The sequence below is a fragment of the Diadema setosum genome, chromosome 16 (genome assembly GCF_964275005.1).
Source record: "Diadema setosum chromosome 16, eeDiaSeto1, whole genome shotgun sequence".
Lineage (NCBI taxonomy): Eukaryota > Metazoa > Echinodermata > Echinoidea > Diadematoida > Diadematidae > Diadema > Diadema setosum.
This window is the reverse complement of record NC_092700.1, coordinates 28125692-28142652: the sequence shown is the minus strand read 5'-3', so window position 1 is coordinate 28142652 and position 16961 is coordinate 28125692. Positions and strand designations below refer to the sequence as shown.

The 16961-nt window shown below is 38.4% G+C and overlaps 1 protein-coding gene across 1 annotated transcript in view; it reads right to left on the bottom strand.

The window, feature by feature from the left end:
* Positions 1-2882: 2882 nt before the first annotated feature.
* LOC140239787 (oxysterol-binding protein-related protein 1-like) overlaps positions 2883-16961 on the bottom strand; it is a 90394-nt gene continuing 76315 nt past the window's right edge. Inside the window, exons 17-21 of the mRNA XM_072319606.1 lie at positions 9512-9709; positions 8861-8984; positions 7598-7702; positions 6873-6996; positions 2883-3362 (exon numbers count right to left, since the gene is read on the bottom strand). Of these exons, the coding sequence (XP_072175707.1) occupies positions 3169-3362; positions 6873-6996; positions 7598-7702; positions 8861-8984; positions 9512-9709 (745 nt within the window). The 3' untranslated portion in view covers positions 2883-3168. The remainder of the gene's footprint in view (positions 3363-6872; positions 6997-7597; positions 7703-8860; positions 8985-9511; positions 9710-16961) is intronic.

Here is a 16961-nt window from a genome sequence, read left to right as displayed (position 1 = left end):
AAAAATAAAAAGCCCCCTAAAACATTAAATGCCTCATGTATTTATGAATGAACTCTACTGCTCACTCATTACCTGGCAGGATCAACTGCCACACACAATTTTGGGAGTTACAACTTTGGCACTTCTCTTCACTGGGCTTTTAAATCTACTACAGGAAATTCAGAGCCCGCTATTCTACACACCAAAACACTCTATGCCCGGGTATTTAATACATTCATTTGGTGAAAATACAAAAGTATACATCTAATGACAGAAATCTATGTAAAAGTCTATGAATGTTTTGACACTATGAGGCACTAATGAACCCAGTGACATGGTATTAAATGTGTGTACATGTAGGCACTATAAAATTTCAATCCACACGCCTTGTGCTACTGGAATGCAAATAAGCACAAGATAAAAATGAAAGAAGGATCATTCGATCGGCAGCCCCAGCTCAAAAAAATCATCATAAATACGAACATCTAAACTAAAGCTAACAGCCACATATATGCTGTGCAAACTATTAATAGAAAATTTTGCAGGGCTTTCTTGGATTTTGATCACCAGTTCGACAGAAAAAAAAAAGAGAAAAAGAAGTTAATATTGCCATAACCAACAATTAGTATTACATGCTCATACATATACACTCATTTTTTTTTTTTTCCTTTGCCTGGTTTGTAAGGGGCCTGATGACATAATTTTTCACTATTTAAGATAACAATGACGTTTATTTTGCAGAGAGTAAGCATCCCTTTGGACTGGTCAGGCAATAACTTGAACTCTTCTCCTAGAAATTCCACACTTCACCATAACTTTGGAATGATTTTGAAGTGTAATGAAGCCACTAGCATCTTCTTCTTTTTTTTTTTTCCACAGACAGAAAAAATAACATGAAAAACAGGGAGAAAAGAATGAGTTCACAATTATAATCATACTTCTAGATAATCTCCTGTGAAATAGAGAAATATCACCTTCAAATTAAAGATTGGGGAGGAAAATAAAACCAACAACTATCAATTATCTTGAAATTACTCTCTAGGGCGTAAGTTATATCACACTCCAGTTAATAAACAAAGCAGCGTGCAATCTGATTCTCCAATGAAATACAGAATACAGACTGATACGACTGCTGGAATTTAACTTTCATCCACTTAAGGAAGAAAAAAAAAAATCACACAGAAATGACAAAAATTAACTAACTAAATGAGACACTTGACTACAGTTGTGACCTTGGGCACATGTATACTTATCTTTTTGGCTAATACTTTTGTATTCATTAAGTCGCTAGCTTCCTTCACAGTACGGGCGAAGTATGATTTGAGTATATATGTACACTACTAATTGCCCTCGGAAATGACATCCTCGTCAATACATCCTTGTCAATTTGCTATATTTCATCCATGCCTCTCAAGTATTTACGAAAAAAACCAAACCAAAACAAAAAAAACAAAAAACAAAACAAAAACAAAAACAAAAACAACGACTCGGCGCCTCTTAATGTACGCAGCTGTTCAGTTGCAAAGGAAACTTAAAACACGTCTCCCCCCTCAAGAAAATCCCTAATTATAGTAAAAATAACAGACATGTACTCCCAAGATTGACATCAACACACACTGAGATGCAGCCAGATAACGGGCTAACTGAAGTCGAGATCTGGATCATGACTTCAGTCGTGAATGTCAATCCGGAAATTTATAAATGTGGAAATTTGCGCATTTCATGGGACATAAAACCTGCACAACTTTAAAGTGCGCATATATTTTTCTTTGATATGTAATGATATTTCATCCTTTTCATTCCATGGAATTAAATGCACGGGACATTCATTTTGGCCAATTGAGTGTGAAAATTTCTCACATGAAAATTTCCACTTTCACAGTAATAATTAAAAAAATGCTGACAGCTGGCCTGTGGGCAAATTGCAATGGACCATCAATTCTTTCGTAACAGAAAAGAGACAAATATTCAATTACTTGCACCACTTACATGAAGGGTGAAAGTAAATCTTTTTGGGGTTTTTTTAAAGCTTTTTTTTTATGACAAAAAATGAGCAATAATCAACCAGGAGATAGAGTATTCCACACAATCCTATAATGAAGCACAATGGAAGAAAATTAATACAGCATGATTAAGTGGCTACCGTCAATTGATTACGCCTGCACATGAATGTGGAGAATAAGAAATCCATATTCTTTCTCTTTTCTATATTTTGCTACCACCCAAAGCGAAAGCAAGCAAAGAAAGAGAACACAATCTAGAATGAGCACAAGACCAGATAATCGACACTGTCTCATTCGCTCACAAAAAGGGGAAGCAACGTGCACCTATATTTCTGTTGTCCTGTACGCTCGGACAATAAAACGAGCGTGAATGAGTATTTTGCAAGTCTGGTCTCGCATCACGTTTATCAAAGACATGCAGCACTTTGCCAGGGATCACAACGTAACATCATCGCAGTCATGTTCTGGTTTGTTCTCTCTTTGATTTTTCTCCACCGCTCTCGGTGCAGCACACGAAATGGACGACGTCGGCAGCTTACAGGTCAAGTCTTCCACACAGAAACAGACATACGGCGAAAAACAGAAACCGCACACTGGGAGATTTACCATGTCTCACACCATGGTCTCTTATCAAACTAATTTCTCGTTTACAAGAATACATCCGCACGGTCCGCGGTCAATCCAGCCGTATTCCCGCTTCCGCGATTGCACAATCTTCGTCGTCTCTCAAGATTTAATTTTGTCCAATTGATGCCTTCTTGGTGCTCTATCTCCCCATATCTTTGAGTTGATTCAAAAAAAAAAACAAAAAAAAAAAAACCAAAAAAAAAAACAGATCATACGTCAGTGCGCATTTAAAAAATGTACATCTGGATACTCTTTATCATTCCCAATGCTCGCAGGGGCTGACCTGCACAGGCGACAGAGCAGACATGCCAAGTGTCGCTATAGCGATGCGGCGACAGGTTGCCGAAGAGGGAGAGAAGCGAAGAGTGTTTGGCGTATGGCACACGATAAGATTTGGTTTTACGCTCACACGATCTCAACCGGCTGGAGTGCCGGTCATCGGGACACAGAGCTAATTTCCTGACTGTCTGTTGACTCCCCTGTAGGAGATGACCTAGATTGGCACCATCCACCCTCCCCTTCCCCTTTTACCCTAACAAATGGGCGTGGAAATCCTTCATCAAAATATTTCGGGACACATGGAGTAGTTCTGGTCCCAGTAGTTGCCACGGTAGACCCAGTCGCTCTCCCCTGTCAGGCTGTTGACGTCGGAGCGGAACCAAAGCGGCATCCACGTCTCCTTGTTCTTGTTGCGCAGCTTTCGACGGGCGCGCTGGTTTTCCTCCAGTCGATGCTTTTCAGAGGATGCACCGTCTGTCAGGACGAGAGATTAAAAAAGTAAAAAGAAGAAGAAATGATTAGAGATAAGAGAAAGCCTGCAAAAACATTTGAAGAGTATGAATGCAGAAATAAATAAACGCCATTTTCAAAGTTTCTTAAGTAAGTTATCATCAAAACAGAGAAAAAGTGAAACTGCACTTGTCCCATAATGAGAAATATATTTTTGAAGATGTTTGTTTTTGGATATCTTTATATATTATGCCAACTGATTCTGCCCATTTCAAACTGACTACATCAATTCAACAGCACATAGGAAAAAAAAAATAAAGAAGGCACATTAAGTTCTCTGCTGCACCAGAGATGGACCCTGAAATACAAAGAATCCATATCTTCACTTCAGTGTTTGATTAAGTAACATATCCAAACACTAACTTCAAAAGCATAGATTGGTAAACACTAGAGTGCACACACAGCATGCAGATCGAATACTTATTTTTTTCCTCATTTATTTCTCTCTTTTTCTGGGGGGGGGGGGAGGGCTTGGCAAGCTTATCATGATTGCTAACAAAAGTCATGACTTCTGTTTATCTACCCTACACAAAAAAGTTCACCTATTGAGAAAAGATGTCTGAAAAAAAAATGGCACTGGAGTCAGTACTTTGTACCTAATCTAAAACAACAATAGCAATGATACTGTGAAAATGGATGGTAATCAATAGTTACCCAGTGTGCAACGCTACCGCTTATATTTTCTACTGGTCTTATTATCGTGAATTTTGCTAGTTAACTGAAATTTGTTAGATCTATGGCATGCCAAGATATTGCCTCCTATATTACAGATGGAATGTGGTAAAATTGGTAATTTTTTCTTCTTGAAAAAGGATAATACCAGTTTCTCATGCCACCATTGTGGTTCTCATTAATAGCAAATTCAATCTCTCGCAAAACTGTCTAAACATTCCCGATTTTCAAAACTATTACGGTTGCAATATCATTACTCATTATAGAATGCTGCAAACGGTCACCATCCCCACAAGGCACGCATGGCAGTTCACACACATGTGTGCACAACGAATCTGCACTATTTGCAACTAAGGGATACTTCTAATTTCCACTGCACGACTGCAAAAGGATGCTAAAGGCCGGTGTCTAGCTGCTGCCATGGTCACTGCAAACTCATGGTAGATGGTTTATATGGACTGAGGCCCTGATAAACAGTCTAATCTAGTGACCTCGTGACCTCACTATGTACAAGTCTGATCCCATTCCATCACAGCTCAGGCCATTTCGGACCAGTCCAAAGTCCTCCAATCCCTTAGTCTCCCTTATCTAATCTCGCAAAAGCAAAACACAGCATGAATCTGTCTATTCACTCCAGGTCTCGGATTAAAAAAACAAAACAAAAAACAACCCACTTGATACTGTTACTGTTGCTGTTGTTGTTGCTGTTCATATTGTCAAATATTCTGCCCAACTGTCTGTACATCTTGCATTTCGTTAGCTAAAGAGGAACAATGCTTAATCTTTTTTTACATTTCAGTGTGGCAACAAAAAGAGATAAGCACATTCGATTCCATGTCAAGGTTCTATTTTTGTTCGCAAAGAGTCACCTGATAGTTGCTTGCATATCAAAGCTACAAACAACGAAGGCAGCTGGTCATTGCTACAGCTAAAACAAGCAATACAGGTGAAATGTTATGGATGTTATTTCTGGAACTGGGTACCCAATGACATACAGTGGTTGCTTGTGTGGACCCTCATTATTTTTTGAATATTTGCTATTCAATTCATGGTCACAGGTCAATGTGCTACACTTGCATTTCGCAAAATGCGAAGTCCAATGCATGTGAGGTTCCTTTTCAGTCATGTGAGAAATGCACTCCCATCTCCCCCCCCCCCCTTCCCCTCCCAATTATGTTATCCATTTCACCCCAATTCTTTATCTACCACTGCTTATCACCAGCTCAGTACACAGTCTGACCGATTCTAGAACTGACGTAAATGCCAGGGTAGTTCTTGGGGGAAAGGCAGTGGTCTGATTATCAGATTCATGTCCTGCAGAACAGCAAGTAAACTTGCTAGGACAATCACTACATCACAAGTCAAATCTACCCCTGTTGAGGACAGGCTTATTTTGCTATAATGTGTTTCCAATAGACATCTGCCAGAGTATACATGTACTAGGGACTAGTCTTTAAAGGACAAGTTCACCTTCATATACATGTGGATTGAGTGAATGCAACAATATTAGTAGAACACATCAGTGAAAGTTTGGGGAAAATCGGACAATCCGTTCAAAAGTTATAAATTTTTTAAGTATCTGCATCACTGCTGGATGAGAAGACTACTACAGTGTATGATGTCATATGCGTACAACGATATAAAGAAAATAAAAAGAGAATTTCACAAAACTTTTTGAATAAAGTGCACATTTCTTCGACTTGTTACTGACATATGTTAAGGGTAATATTATTCCCCCTGCCTTTTGAAAGAGAGAAGTCGAGTGTTCTTTTGTTATGCGAGAAAAGTGAAAATATATTGAATTTTCTTTATTCCTTCTTTATATTGTTGTACTCATGTGACATCACAAGCTATAGTAGTCTTCTCATCCAGCCTTGAGTGAGCAGAAACTTCAAAAATTCATAACTTTTGAACGGATTGTCCAATTTTCCTCAAACTCTCAATGATGTGTTCTACTAATATTGCTGCATTCAATCAACCCACATGTCTATGAAGGTGAACTTGTCCTTTAATGGGTTAAGATTAATTTGTCTTTAAGGATGATAGTACAGCAATAAAAGTAAACATTACTCAACTACCGTAGCTTCTCTATTCTTTTCTTCTTTTTTGAGCAAAGGGGGGGGGGGGGGAGGGGGGGTGGGAGTAAACTTTTGTCAACCCTATGCCTTAGATTTAAATGGTCAATCTGGCTCACAGGACCTCATGACAACAAAAGGGGGAGAAAAAATAAATATATCCCATATAGAGAGAGGGAATGGTAGGACTGTTGCATTATGACTTTAGATAAAATATGACTTACAAATGTGGCATCTCAAAGCAGATATTCATTACTCTAAGCTATGAAGAATCAACTGACGTTTGAGACAAATTACATTGCCTGACAAATGATGGTTGGTTCCTACACTAACCAGCAGGTACCATGGATTCACATACAGTACCCCTAGTGGCCACACTGAATACAAACATGACACCTTACGTAACCAAAGGTACATTCATTTCATGGTTGGTACATCTTCTGACTTGAGGGTACATTACTAAAATTAGGTTTTGTACTTTTCGTCACTTGTATGAACTTATTTGATACCATAAGTGAGCAGTAGGTATCCTAGATTCATGTTCAATACCTTGAGTAATAAAGACCTACACTGGGTTTGCATTTGACACCCTCAGCAATTGTTAACTCACTTGACTTTCATTAGACACCTGTAATAAGTGGAGGTTCTGCGGAATAACAATCGATACTTGCAGCTACTGACGGCTACGTCTATTCTGACGGATGCCTCTAGTGACCACTGGACTCACCGATATCCCCGTTTTCCAGTAGCCTGATGTCCGGCCTCAGTCTGCTGTCTGTGCAGGGCAGTTTGGTCTTGGTGCTCTCGTCCAGTTCATTCAGTTTCATGGCGAATGATGTGAAGGAGTAGTACTGGCCGGTCAATGGTTGATTTAGGCATGAATAAAGAGGAGAATGAAACGTGATAATAGTCTGTGAGATCTCTTGATCTTATATTCTGATTTTTTGTCTCTTTTTTTGTGGTTCGCTTGTTCTCGAAATATATTTTTCTGCATAGAGATTTCTTGCCTATCTTGCAACAGTCTTGCTTCACCTAGACATTATTCTGTGAGAGAAAAGTAGGCCCATTGTTACAAATCAGCTCAGCAAGAATGCCTTACTAGGAAACCACAAACATTCACAGCACGAAACTTTCACAAATTGGAGCCTGTGGCTTTATTCACGGCATGAAACTTTTGCAAATTGTCACTGGTATTCAATGTATTGTGTAGACAAAAAACTTTCATGTGAATTTTACTTCCGTGAATCTTGACTCAAAAGTTCGAAACACAAGTTTCATGCACAAAGAAATTTCTGGTTTTGCAGTACAGTACTTCCTTTTCAGGAAAGCACATTTCACCAAGTATTACACACAGAATAATTAAATCAGATGTCTCATCTCGTTTTTAATTTTTCATAGTAGAAACGGCAAGTTTTCATAAATCTGACTAACAAAAGAAAGAAAAAGACTCACTTGCGATGAGTCTGCAGGTCGTGGTAGGTTCTGCCATAAAATCTGAGCATCATTGTCTGGATCGTCGTGTGGGAAGCTGTCAGCACCAGGTGAGGTTGGTGGACTCTGGTGTGGGGAGAAACATGGCAGGAAATCGAGGGTAAATCCTCATGGCTACAAAGGTACGTATTGAGGGGGCCCTGATCGTGTACACAGTCTATGGAAGTTGGGTTCTTTGGACATTACACAAATGATGTCTAAACACTCAAATTAACTACAGTGCACCCCCATTATAAATAACAAACACAGTTATAATGAAATTCCAGTTACAATGAAGTAAAAATTCAGGCCCCAACATTATCCGCTCTATGTGGGGTTTTTTTTTTTTTTTTTCTTTTTTTATTTATGTATTTTTCAAAATTTGTTCTGTTATAACAAAATTTTGATATACCAGTAATAAAAAAAAAAAATGCCGGTCCCAGGACTTCGTTATGACAAGAGTCCACTGCATCACAATTTCTACTAAATCAGTATGCATAATACCATGCTTTAAAAAGAAAGAAAAGTCAGAAATGTATCTCAACTTTAGAATATTTGTAGGAGGGATACATATAGTATGATAAAGGCCTAGTAAGAACCTTTAACAGGGAATAATTTTCCTGGTATCACATCGCAATTTGCTATTCATTTTTACACCACTGCTACACAAACTAACTTTTGTGTAGCAGTTTTCGTCCATAGAAGTGTACAGGATACCATTTGAAATATTGTTTATCAGCTGAAATTGCTAATCAAATTTGAGTTGGAAAATTATTCCCTGTTTGAAGAACAGGAGGTGAGACTTATCCTACAGTCTGGATATGTGGCAAGAATCCCTTTGTAAATTTCAAGGGTGGATGGCTATTTCAACCAATATACACTCAATTCATTTCACTTTGATGCCAGTCCATTCAACACGCTCAGAATATAATTTCCAGTTTTGAATTCAGCATTTGATTTGACCTTTCACGCACCAACATCCTATGCTCAGTGCTTATGGTATGCCAAAGATCCAAGTGATGTACACAATGGAATACAAAATTATAAAAGGATATTCCACAATTAATTTACAGAGCAAATGGAATCAAAATATACAATGCATAATGTTTGCTTCTTGAGCGCATACTGCATCATAACTACTTACTAAACATAACTGTACCTGTTCTTCCCTCTTACTTTGCACCCCCCCCCCTCCTGCCCCCCTCTTGCCCCCCTCCTGCCCCCATCATAGTGATTAATACTCACCCTCTCCGATGCATGGACCTTCCCTCTCCTTCTCTTCTCTTCCTTCTTCCCTTCCCGGAAGCCGGTCTCCACCGCACAGATGTACTCCGTCCACTTTCCATACAGGTAGCACAGCTTGTTACCCCTGTGACAGGGAGAACATTAAAGGCCAATGGAATTGCCATTCACGGGGATACTAAACACTCAATTTCGAGCTTGAGAAAGAGCTGATTTTACGTGCACGCACTACGCATTGTTGAAAAACTGATTTTGCATTTACAGTTGTATGCATCCCCAGTAAACATGATTAGAGAGAATTGGCAATTGTAAATGTGATGTGCATTTATGCTTTCCCAGTATACTAAATGTGATTTAACACAAAAAAAGAGTAAACTTTTGTGCGTTTTGAATTTGCAGTTTGAAATGGTGGTCATATCAAAGTGAGTCGAGACTCAACCGTATTAGATTTCAAAATGCTCATTAAGGCCCAAAAAAGTTAGGCACAATGGCATCCTTTAAGTAAGTTATACGTGTATGTGTTGTTGCAGATTACGTGCTCACTGAATGTCCCATGGAATGCTGGGCCCATTTTCACTAATTCAAATCTAATAGATTTACAACAAAGTAACAGCTGTGTAACCAAAATTCCGTCCCGTCTTATATGGCACTCACCTCTTGTCTGTGATGTGACCCTCGATTTTGTGCAGGTCGCGGCCGAACCAGCCCGCCGGCTTGAAGTTGAGCGTGCTCTTGTGTCCCGTTTTGTGATTGATGATCTCCAGCGTGCCGTACTGCTCTATCCAGAGCCGCCCCACGATGAGATTATGAACACACATTAGGACGTTGTGGAAGGTGTATGATTCCCCGTGCCTGCACAGTACAAAAAAATAATAATCACGAACGAATGAATGAATGAATGAATGAATGAATGAATGAATGAATGAATGAATGAATGAATGAATGAATGAATGAATGAATGAATGAATGAATGAATGAATGAATGAATGAATGAATGAATGAATGAATGAATGAATGAATGAATGAATGAATGAATGAATGAATGAATGAATGAATGAATGAATGAATGAATGAATGAATGAATGAATGAATGAATGAATGAATGAATGAATGAATGAATGAATGAACAAACGAACAAATCAATCAATCAATCAATCAATCAATCAAACCACACAGAAGCAATGAAAGAGACACGGAGAAACACAGAGACAGAGAGAGAGAGAGAAAGAGATAGATAGAAGAGACAGACAAACAACAAGAGATAGATGGGCCTGAGAGAGACACACACACCTATAGAGAAAGAAATATTTATTATACAAAGACCTAGAGATTACATTGTAGCTTGGGGTGTCACTGGGCATGCCTAGCAAGCCTTAGCTTCTTCTGTGCCACTTTGGGGCCGACTTTTGGTTTCAACAAAAGCCTGCAATGTTCAGTTTTCAGTTTCATTACAGGAAACACAACATGGGAGAGCTAGGCAACGACAGTCTTGACTTGTTCAGATACACTTTAGGCACTGGACTCCAAGATATGCAGGACATAGCGGGTATAATGGAGAACAGACTGCGCTAGACGGACATCATCCATGGATCCTGGGAATACTTACCAACTATAAAAATTGTATATCAAGCCAAGATAGAGATAGAGAAAAAGGCAAAGAGAGTAAGAAGATATTAAAGAGAAGATACAGGGTAGACAAAAAGTAATGGGGACTTCTTTTTTTTTTCTTCTTCTTTTTCTTTCTTTCTTCTTGTTATAAGGGCACTGTTGCCTATCAAAACAGCAAACTTGGGTGTGTTTTTATTCAGTTGGTGATCTATGTGTTATGATATATTTGGTGAGTAAATATAGGTGGGTAGCTTAGCAAATTCTGCTGAAATTTACCCAGGCAACTCGAAGAGTTCATCATAGAGATATTCTAGTGAGTTTAAATTCCATTATAGGGGATATGCAAAGAACAGTGCAGATAGACGGTGGCAAAGCTTTTCCAATGACAGAACTGAAGGGGGACAGCCAGATACTTTCAAATTTACTTTCTGCATATTTCCACGAAAGGTGTACGACCATCTACATTGTACTGACAGTTGTGAGATTAAAGGGATCGTATAGTTTGGGTTGAGACCTAACTTCAGGTTTCTAAAATTTTTAGTGAGACAACGACAAATCTCTCACGAAATATGAAAGAACATGTAATTCGAAGAGGAAATCAATGTTTATTTGACGAAAATTGGTCTTGAAATGGCTGAGATATACAAACAGAGCGATCCTAATAAAAGGTGGGACGCACCTTTTATTATGATCATTTTTTTTACTTTGTTTTTTGATGTCTCAGCCATTCCAAAACTGATTTTCATCAAACAAACTTTGACTTCCTCTTAGCATGGAATGCTCTTTACTATTTCATCAGTGTTTGCTTGGTATCTTGCAAAAAGTTAAAAGCCCAATCCTCATTCCACCAAAACTATACCATCCTTTAAAAGCAGAAACGCTGAATACTGTTCTTTCTCTTTGAAAGCTTTCACACACAGCTTTACAGTATCATCACCCAACTGAATAATTAGTTCAGTAATGTGAGATCTTAGGACAGACCATCGACATTACATAATTTTACACACCACAAGGTCCACTACTGAGATTCTTCCTGAGCATAAAAATTCATTCAGATCCAGACGAGCGAAGGATTGCAAAGATCGCAGCAACAATGTATCTTAATCCTAGAGAGCTATTGCTGTGGGATTCCGACTGCCATTAAAGCTGCTATTCAAGGAGGCATTCATAGACTAGATGAAAGAGAGATTTACAAAGGCTAAGCTTTTCAGCAATACAGAGCCAAATTGGTGTCTGTTGACAAAATATATCAACCACAGGAAATGAATTCATACTGCAGAAATGTACTACATTGTATGAAGACACAGAAAATCAGTGGGGCCATTGTAAAATAGACATCAAACAGATGGAAAAAAAAATATGAAAGCTCGCAGTGATTCTTTCACCCCAACTTTTCTAACCATCCCCACCCCCCCCCCCCCCCCCCTTGCACATTACTGCATAAATGTGACATGCCTTTATAAATCACATTTCCCCCATGTGAATGTAGACAGACAAATTTTAAATCTTGGTTGGTGATAGCACTTGGTAAGGATCAGTGTGTGGGCACAGCTCAAGGTAGGTGTTGATTGGGGAGAAAGTCCTGTTGGGCACAGACATATTTGCGCAAAGTCTCAGTGGGTGCACCACTAGGACAGCCCACGGTTACTCATTAACCCGGTAATCCGACGATAATCTGCTGACTAATTTATTCTACATTTGATTTCTGGCATTCTCAAGTCTGAGTGCCCACAAGTCAAGTGTGCATACAGTTCTGTATGAATTCGAAAAACACAGTACCCATGAGAATTCAAAGGGTTAAATGGTCAAACATTCAAATTCATCATTTAATGTGAACAAGATTTGGTGACAGACTACTGTGTCAATAATTTCTCTTCATACCTGATTTCAATTTTCATTTCTTTCTTTTTTTTAAAGCTGATATATCCTTCAACGAAAGAAGGGTATCCCTCAACGTAAGAAGGAAAAAATAAACAAACAAACAGATGTCAGGAAGGCAGACCAACTCTAGAAGCTCTTTGTCATATGAAGGACTTTTGTCCTTTATAGGGTACCATCAGGCCAGGACTTTGCTTTGCTATAAAAATGTCAGATATATCACCCATACTTAGATGTACCACAAATATTGTCATCTAATACGAAATCATGCCACCTGAATGGAAGGACACTTGTGCAATCTTTTGCAAATAGAAGCTCTTCACAGATTCATCATTTGATGCAATATATGCTGTAACATGTAATGCTGTGCACCTAAAATGTGCCTAAAATTCCATTTTGCGAATCTTGGCTCTTGCGAAATTCACGAAATTCAAGGTGCATTACAACATTTCTAGTTTTAAAGTATTTCATTGGCATTTGTTTTAAAAGCAAAATTAGACGAACAACAATCTTCCTTAACCCGGCTGTCCCCTTAAATTGTTTGAATCTAGTCCTTACTGAAACACATTTTCCATATCTAAGTACAAAGGCCTGTACTACTGTTTGCATGGAATCAACAACTACATGAAACCATATAAATTTTCCTTTTTCTTTCAATTATTCGAAACGGTTGTACGTAGTGTTTTTATTGCAACTGGACAATTGTAATTAATTTTTGCAAGAAGGCATTCCTTCTAGTCTACTAGCTTATTTTTACACATCTTTCATAACCAGCCAGCTGGACATGGAAGCTCGTTCCGCTAAATAAATTTTGTCAGGATTCCTCATGATCTTCACTTCCAAACAGCAACAACACTGTGCAATAATAACCAGAACATGTCCAACTGTAGCCTTCTAAACAACAAATGCATATTAATTATACTTGTATATAATCAACATTGGAAAAATAGCCATTATTATTACTCTTTCTTGTTGTTGTTGTTTTTTGTTTTTTTGTAACAACATGCATCAGTAGTGGTAAACAATTCCAGTGCCAATAATGATCAAACCACTAGATAAACAAGAATCCAGCCATTTAAAGAAGATTTAGATGACAAAATTTGAACAGATGGGAGCTCTCAACAAAATTTGTTTACGACTGTGCGTTCTGTAATTGTGGCTAACCATACCGGAGCAAGTATGGAATTGGACAGAGTTAAAACACACACACATACACTGTTGACAAAAAAACCCACCCCTTTAAATCCACCGCTAATATTGATTTACTGCCCGGCTGAATGCTAGGGCTGAGATGGAATACATAGCGCCCCTCACAAGCCAAATTCTGTGTATGATGTTGATTTATAACTGGAGAACCAGCATACACGCATAGTTTATTACGAGGACACCTTAAGAGTCTTTCAGCCCTGGTTTGCCCCCTCATGCTCTTTAACCCTTTGGCGAGGGTGTTTACTTATAGCTCACAAATGCTCTATGCACTTCGTTTTGCTTGCTATGTTTAATAGCACTCAAACTCCAAACAACACCAACGTCGTATTCCCACATGCCGAAAGTCAACATTCACAGTTTCCACATTTTTGGAGGGAACATTTTCATGTCATTTGTTGGCTTTATTCTGTGCATTTCCCCACTCAAATGCACCCCCCTCCCCCCCCCCCAAAAAAAAAAAAATATTATATATGTCAATGCTGACAAGAACACTCACAAGTCCATGCATACGGAGATATTGATGTAAACCAAGTTTAGGGTAGGGCAACCTCACTAACTTTATATGATTCAATAAAAATTATATAATTTCTGTCATCTTCGCAGGTCACTCCTGGAAGGTACTATACTCCCGTAGTACCTCCTTGATCACATGGATCAAACTGGTTCGAAGATGAAATTTTAATAACACAAACCAATGGCAATTTTTACTTCCATTTCATACTCCTGAGGAACACTGGAATAGTGTAGACGGTAGCTACATAACTTCGACAAGCAGCACACCGCTCTAAGAACGGGACTGTCACACACACACACACACACACACACACACACACACACACACAAATAAAATTAAGGGTGTGCGATTCCAAAGAGTGGTCAGGGAGATACTCGAGTATTTAATGGGCAAAACATGATCCTAAATCAGGGAGGCATTCATATATTGTCAGGACATGATGAGGAATTTGTTTTCTAGAAGCCTCCTGCAAAGCCAGGGAGACCCTCCATCAATCCATCTTGTACAGGAGAAGGTAGGAATATGTTTCAAATTAATTAAATTCTTGTGTCACAGTGTTTTTATTGCAACTAATTGACTAATTGCCTGCCTGTCTGGCGATCAGAGATGTATGCCCAGCTGTCTTTTTTTTTTTTTTTTTTTTTTTTTTTTTTTATCGTGGCTCATACTAAACACAGATTAATTCGAGACTTATTTATGTCGATGTAGGGCAATTGTCTATCAGTTACAATAAGAATAAAATTGTTAACAAATTTAAAATATTTTTTATCTTCATTCTTCACAAAATTAAATGAAGCTTAATTCAGACATAACAATGTCATGACAGCAAACATTTAGGACAGCTCTCCTGTCTAAAGCCTGGAAGCTACCAGCAAGTTGCAACCCAATATAAGCAATGCGTGTCAAAAAGAAGGTTCGGATTTTAACGGGGAAGATCTATATCCCTGGCAGCGCAGACAGTTGTGATGATACCAGCATATATTCTACTTGGCAGTCAACAGCAGAGCGGCAAGCTGTGCTGACAGAAAGCACTGCGTCGAGGCAGGATAGCGGATGGTGTGTGACATAAAAACAGAAGGAAAGAACTTCAATGGGTAGTCATAGGTATGCCAGTCAACCTTGTTTGAGGGGTAGTCAACCTATTTGCAACCTTAAAGGATAATTCCACATGATTTTCAGACTTTTGCATTTGAACAACTATGAATTGGTGATACTTGGTACAGAGTTTCAGAATTTATGGTGATTGGGATGAGAAATAAGAATGTTTCCAAAATTTGTAACAAATCACAATGCTGTGGCAGCTTCACCATAGGAACTGTTGAATGCGCGAGAGGGGGCTCAAGGAAGCAGAATAAAAGAAGAAAGCATGCATGAATTCTACACAGGTGAAATTGTTTAATAGCCAAGTGGTATTATAATGGAATTACATCGCTATATTATTGGAATGAGTCTCCTATGTCATCATCCTTGTTCAGCGTAAACTGTCTTGGGATTTTTCAGAGTATTTGTTTATCTGCTCAAGGACCATAATAAATTCTACAAATCTAGACATGTACTACATGATGTGAAATTATGAAAATCATCTAGAATTTCCTTTTATAAAAGCATAGGTCCGCCTCACAAGCATGCCAGTTACGTTATTTGCACCCTATATGATACAGAGCTTGATTGGGGAGGAAGAGATGCTTGAGACGTGCTTGAGACAAATAGGTACAGAATAGGATTTACACCTGTACACATCAATGACCATCCTGGACTCTGTCTACAGTACAATACATTCTTGAAGACAGTTTGACTGGTGTGAGGAATGGACATATGCTGCGAACTATTAAGCTGGAATGTATTCCTGTAATTCATCATTTATTTAAAAAAAAATATATGATAAATAAAACATATAGGTGATGTATGAATAAATAAAAACAATTAAAGTTGAAATTTCAGAGAAAAAATTGAATAATCCTACATTTGACAAAAGAAGACTGGTACCTTTAAAAAGCACTACTGGAAATAAATTAAAAGACATGACATGACATATCAATTACACTTTTTTAATGCTTTGGTTACGACTAGTTCTTAAACTGTTGTCACACTCAATAAAAGCCCAATAAGAAGTCTGAATACTGCACAAGACTTGCTCAAAGATACTGGTAGGAGGTTTTCTGGTTTGCAGGGCATGTTAAGGACATCTTGGAGGAAACCACGTGTCTGGAGATCACTTCATACACCTATTAAAATGAGGTTAACACCACGCTTAAGTTTTACTTCATTTAGTTTTGTCTCGATTCATGTGACCCTTTCCATGCCAGGGACTTTGGACAGCTTGTACAATGCTATATGGGGTTTTCTGTGACAATCGGCACTCAAAGCACATAAAGGGTTAAGCAGTAGGCAATCCCTTCAACAAAATGAAGACGACTTTACAAGATAGGTAATCTTCTTTCCAGACCGTTTGCAGATTTCTTACATCTGTCAAAATTATTTCACATCCCTTCTCCAACTAAGCACAAGTTTCCTGCTACACACAGGAAATGGACTTCATAGCTCTTGGTCACTTCAAACAGCAAATAAAAATTCAGCCTTATGTGGATGACATTGTTCCTTTTCCATAAAGTTTGTTGTACTTACGATGTCAATCCTCAAGGAATCACAATGTGGATATGGTGCTGCTGGTCTCAGATACGACTGGTAAAAAAAAAAAAAATCTATGAAATCATGGCCCAATATTACGAGGAGTGAGCTGCAAGTGTGGTAGAGGAATGCATTTTCCCATAAGCCCCAGGCTTCAGTGAACATTGGACACTCTGACCATTGTGACCTGTTAAGGGCCTGAAAAGAATTTGTATCAACATAAGGCAAACTACCTATGATGGCAAACCTGCTGTTGTGGGAGAATTT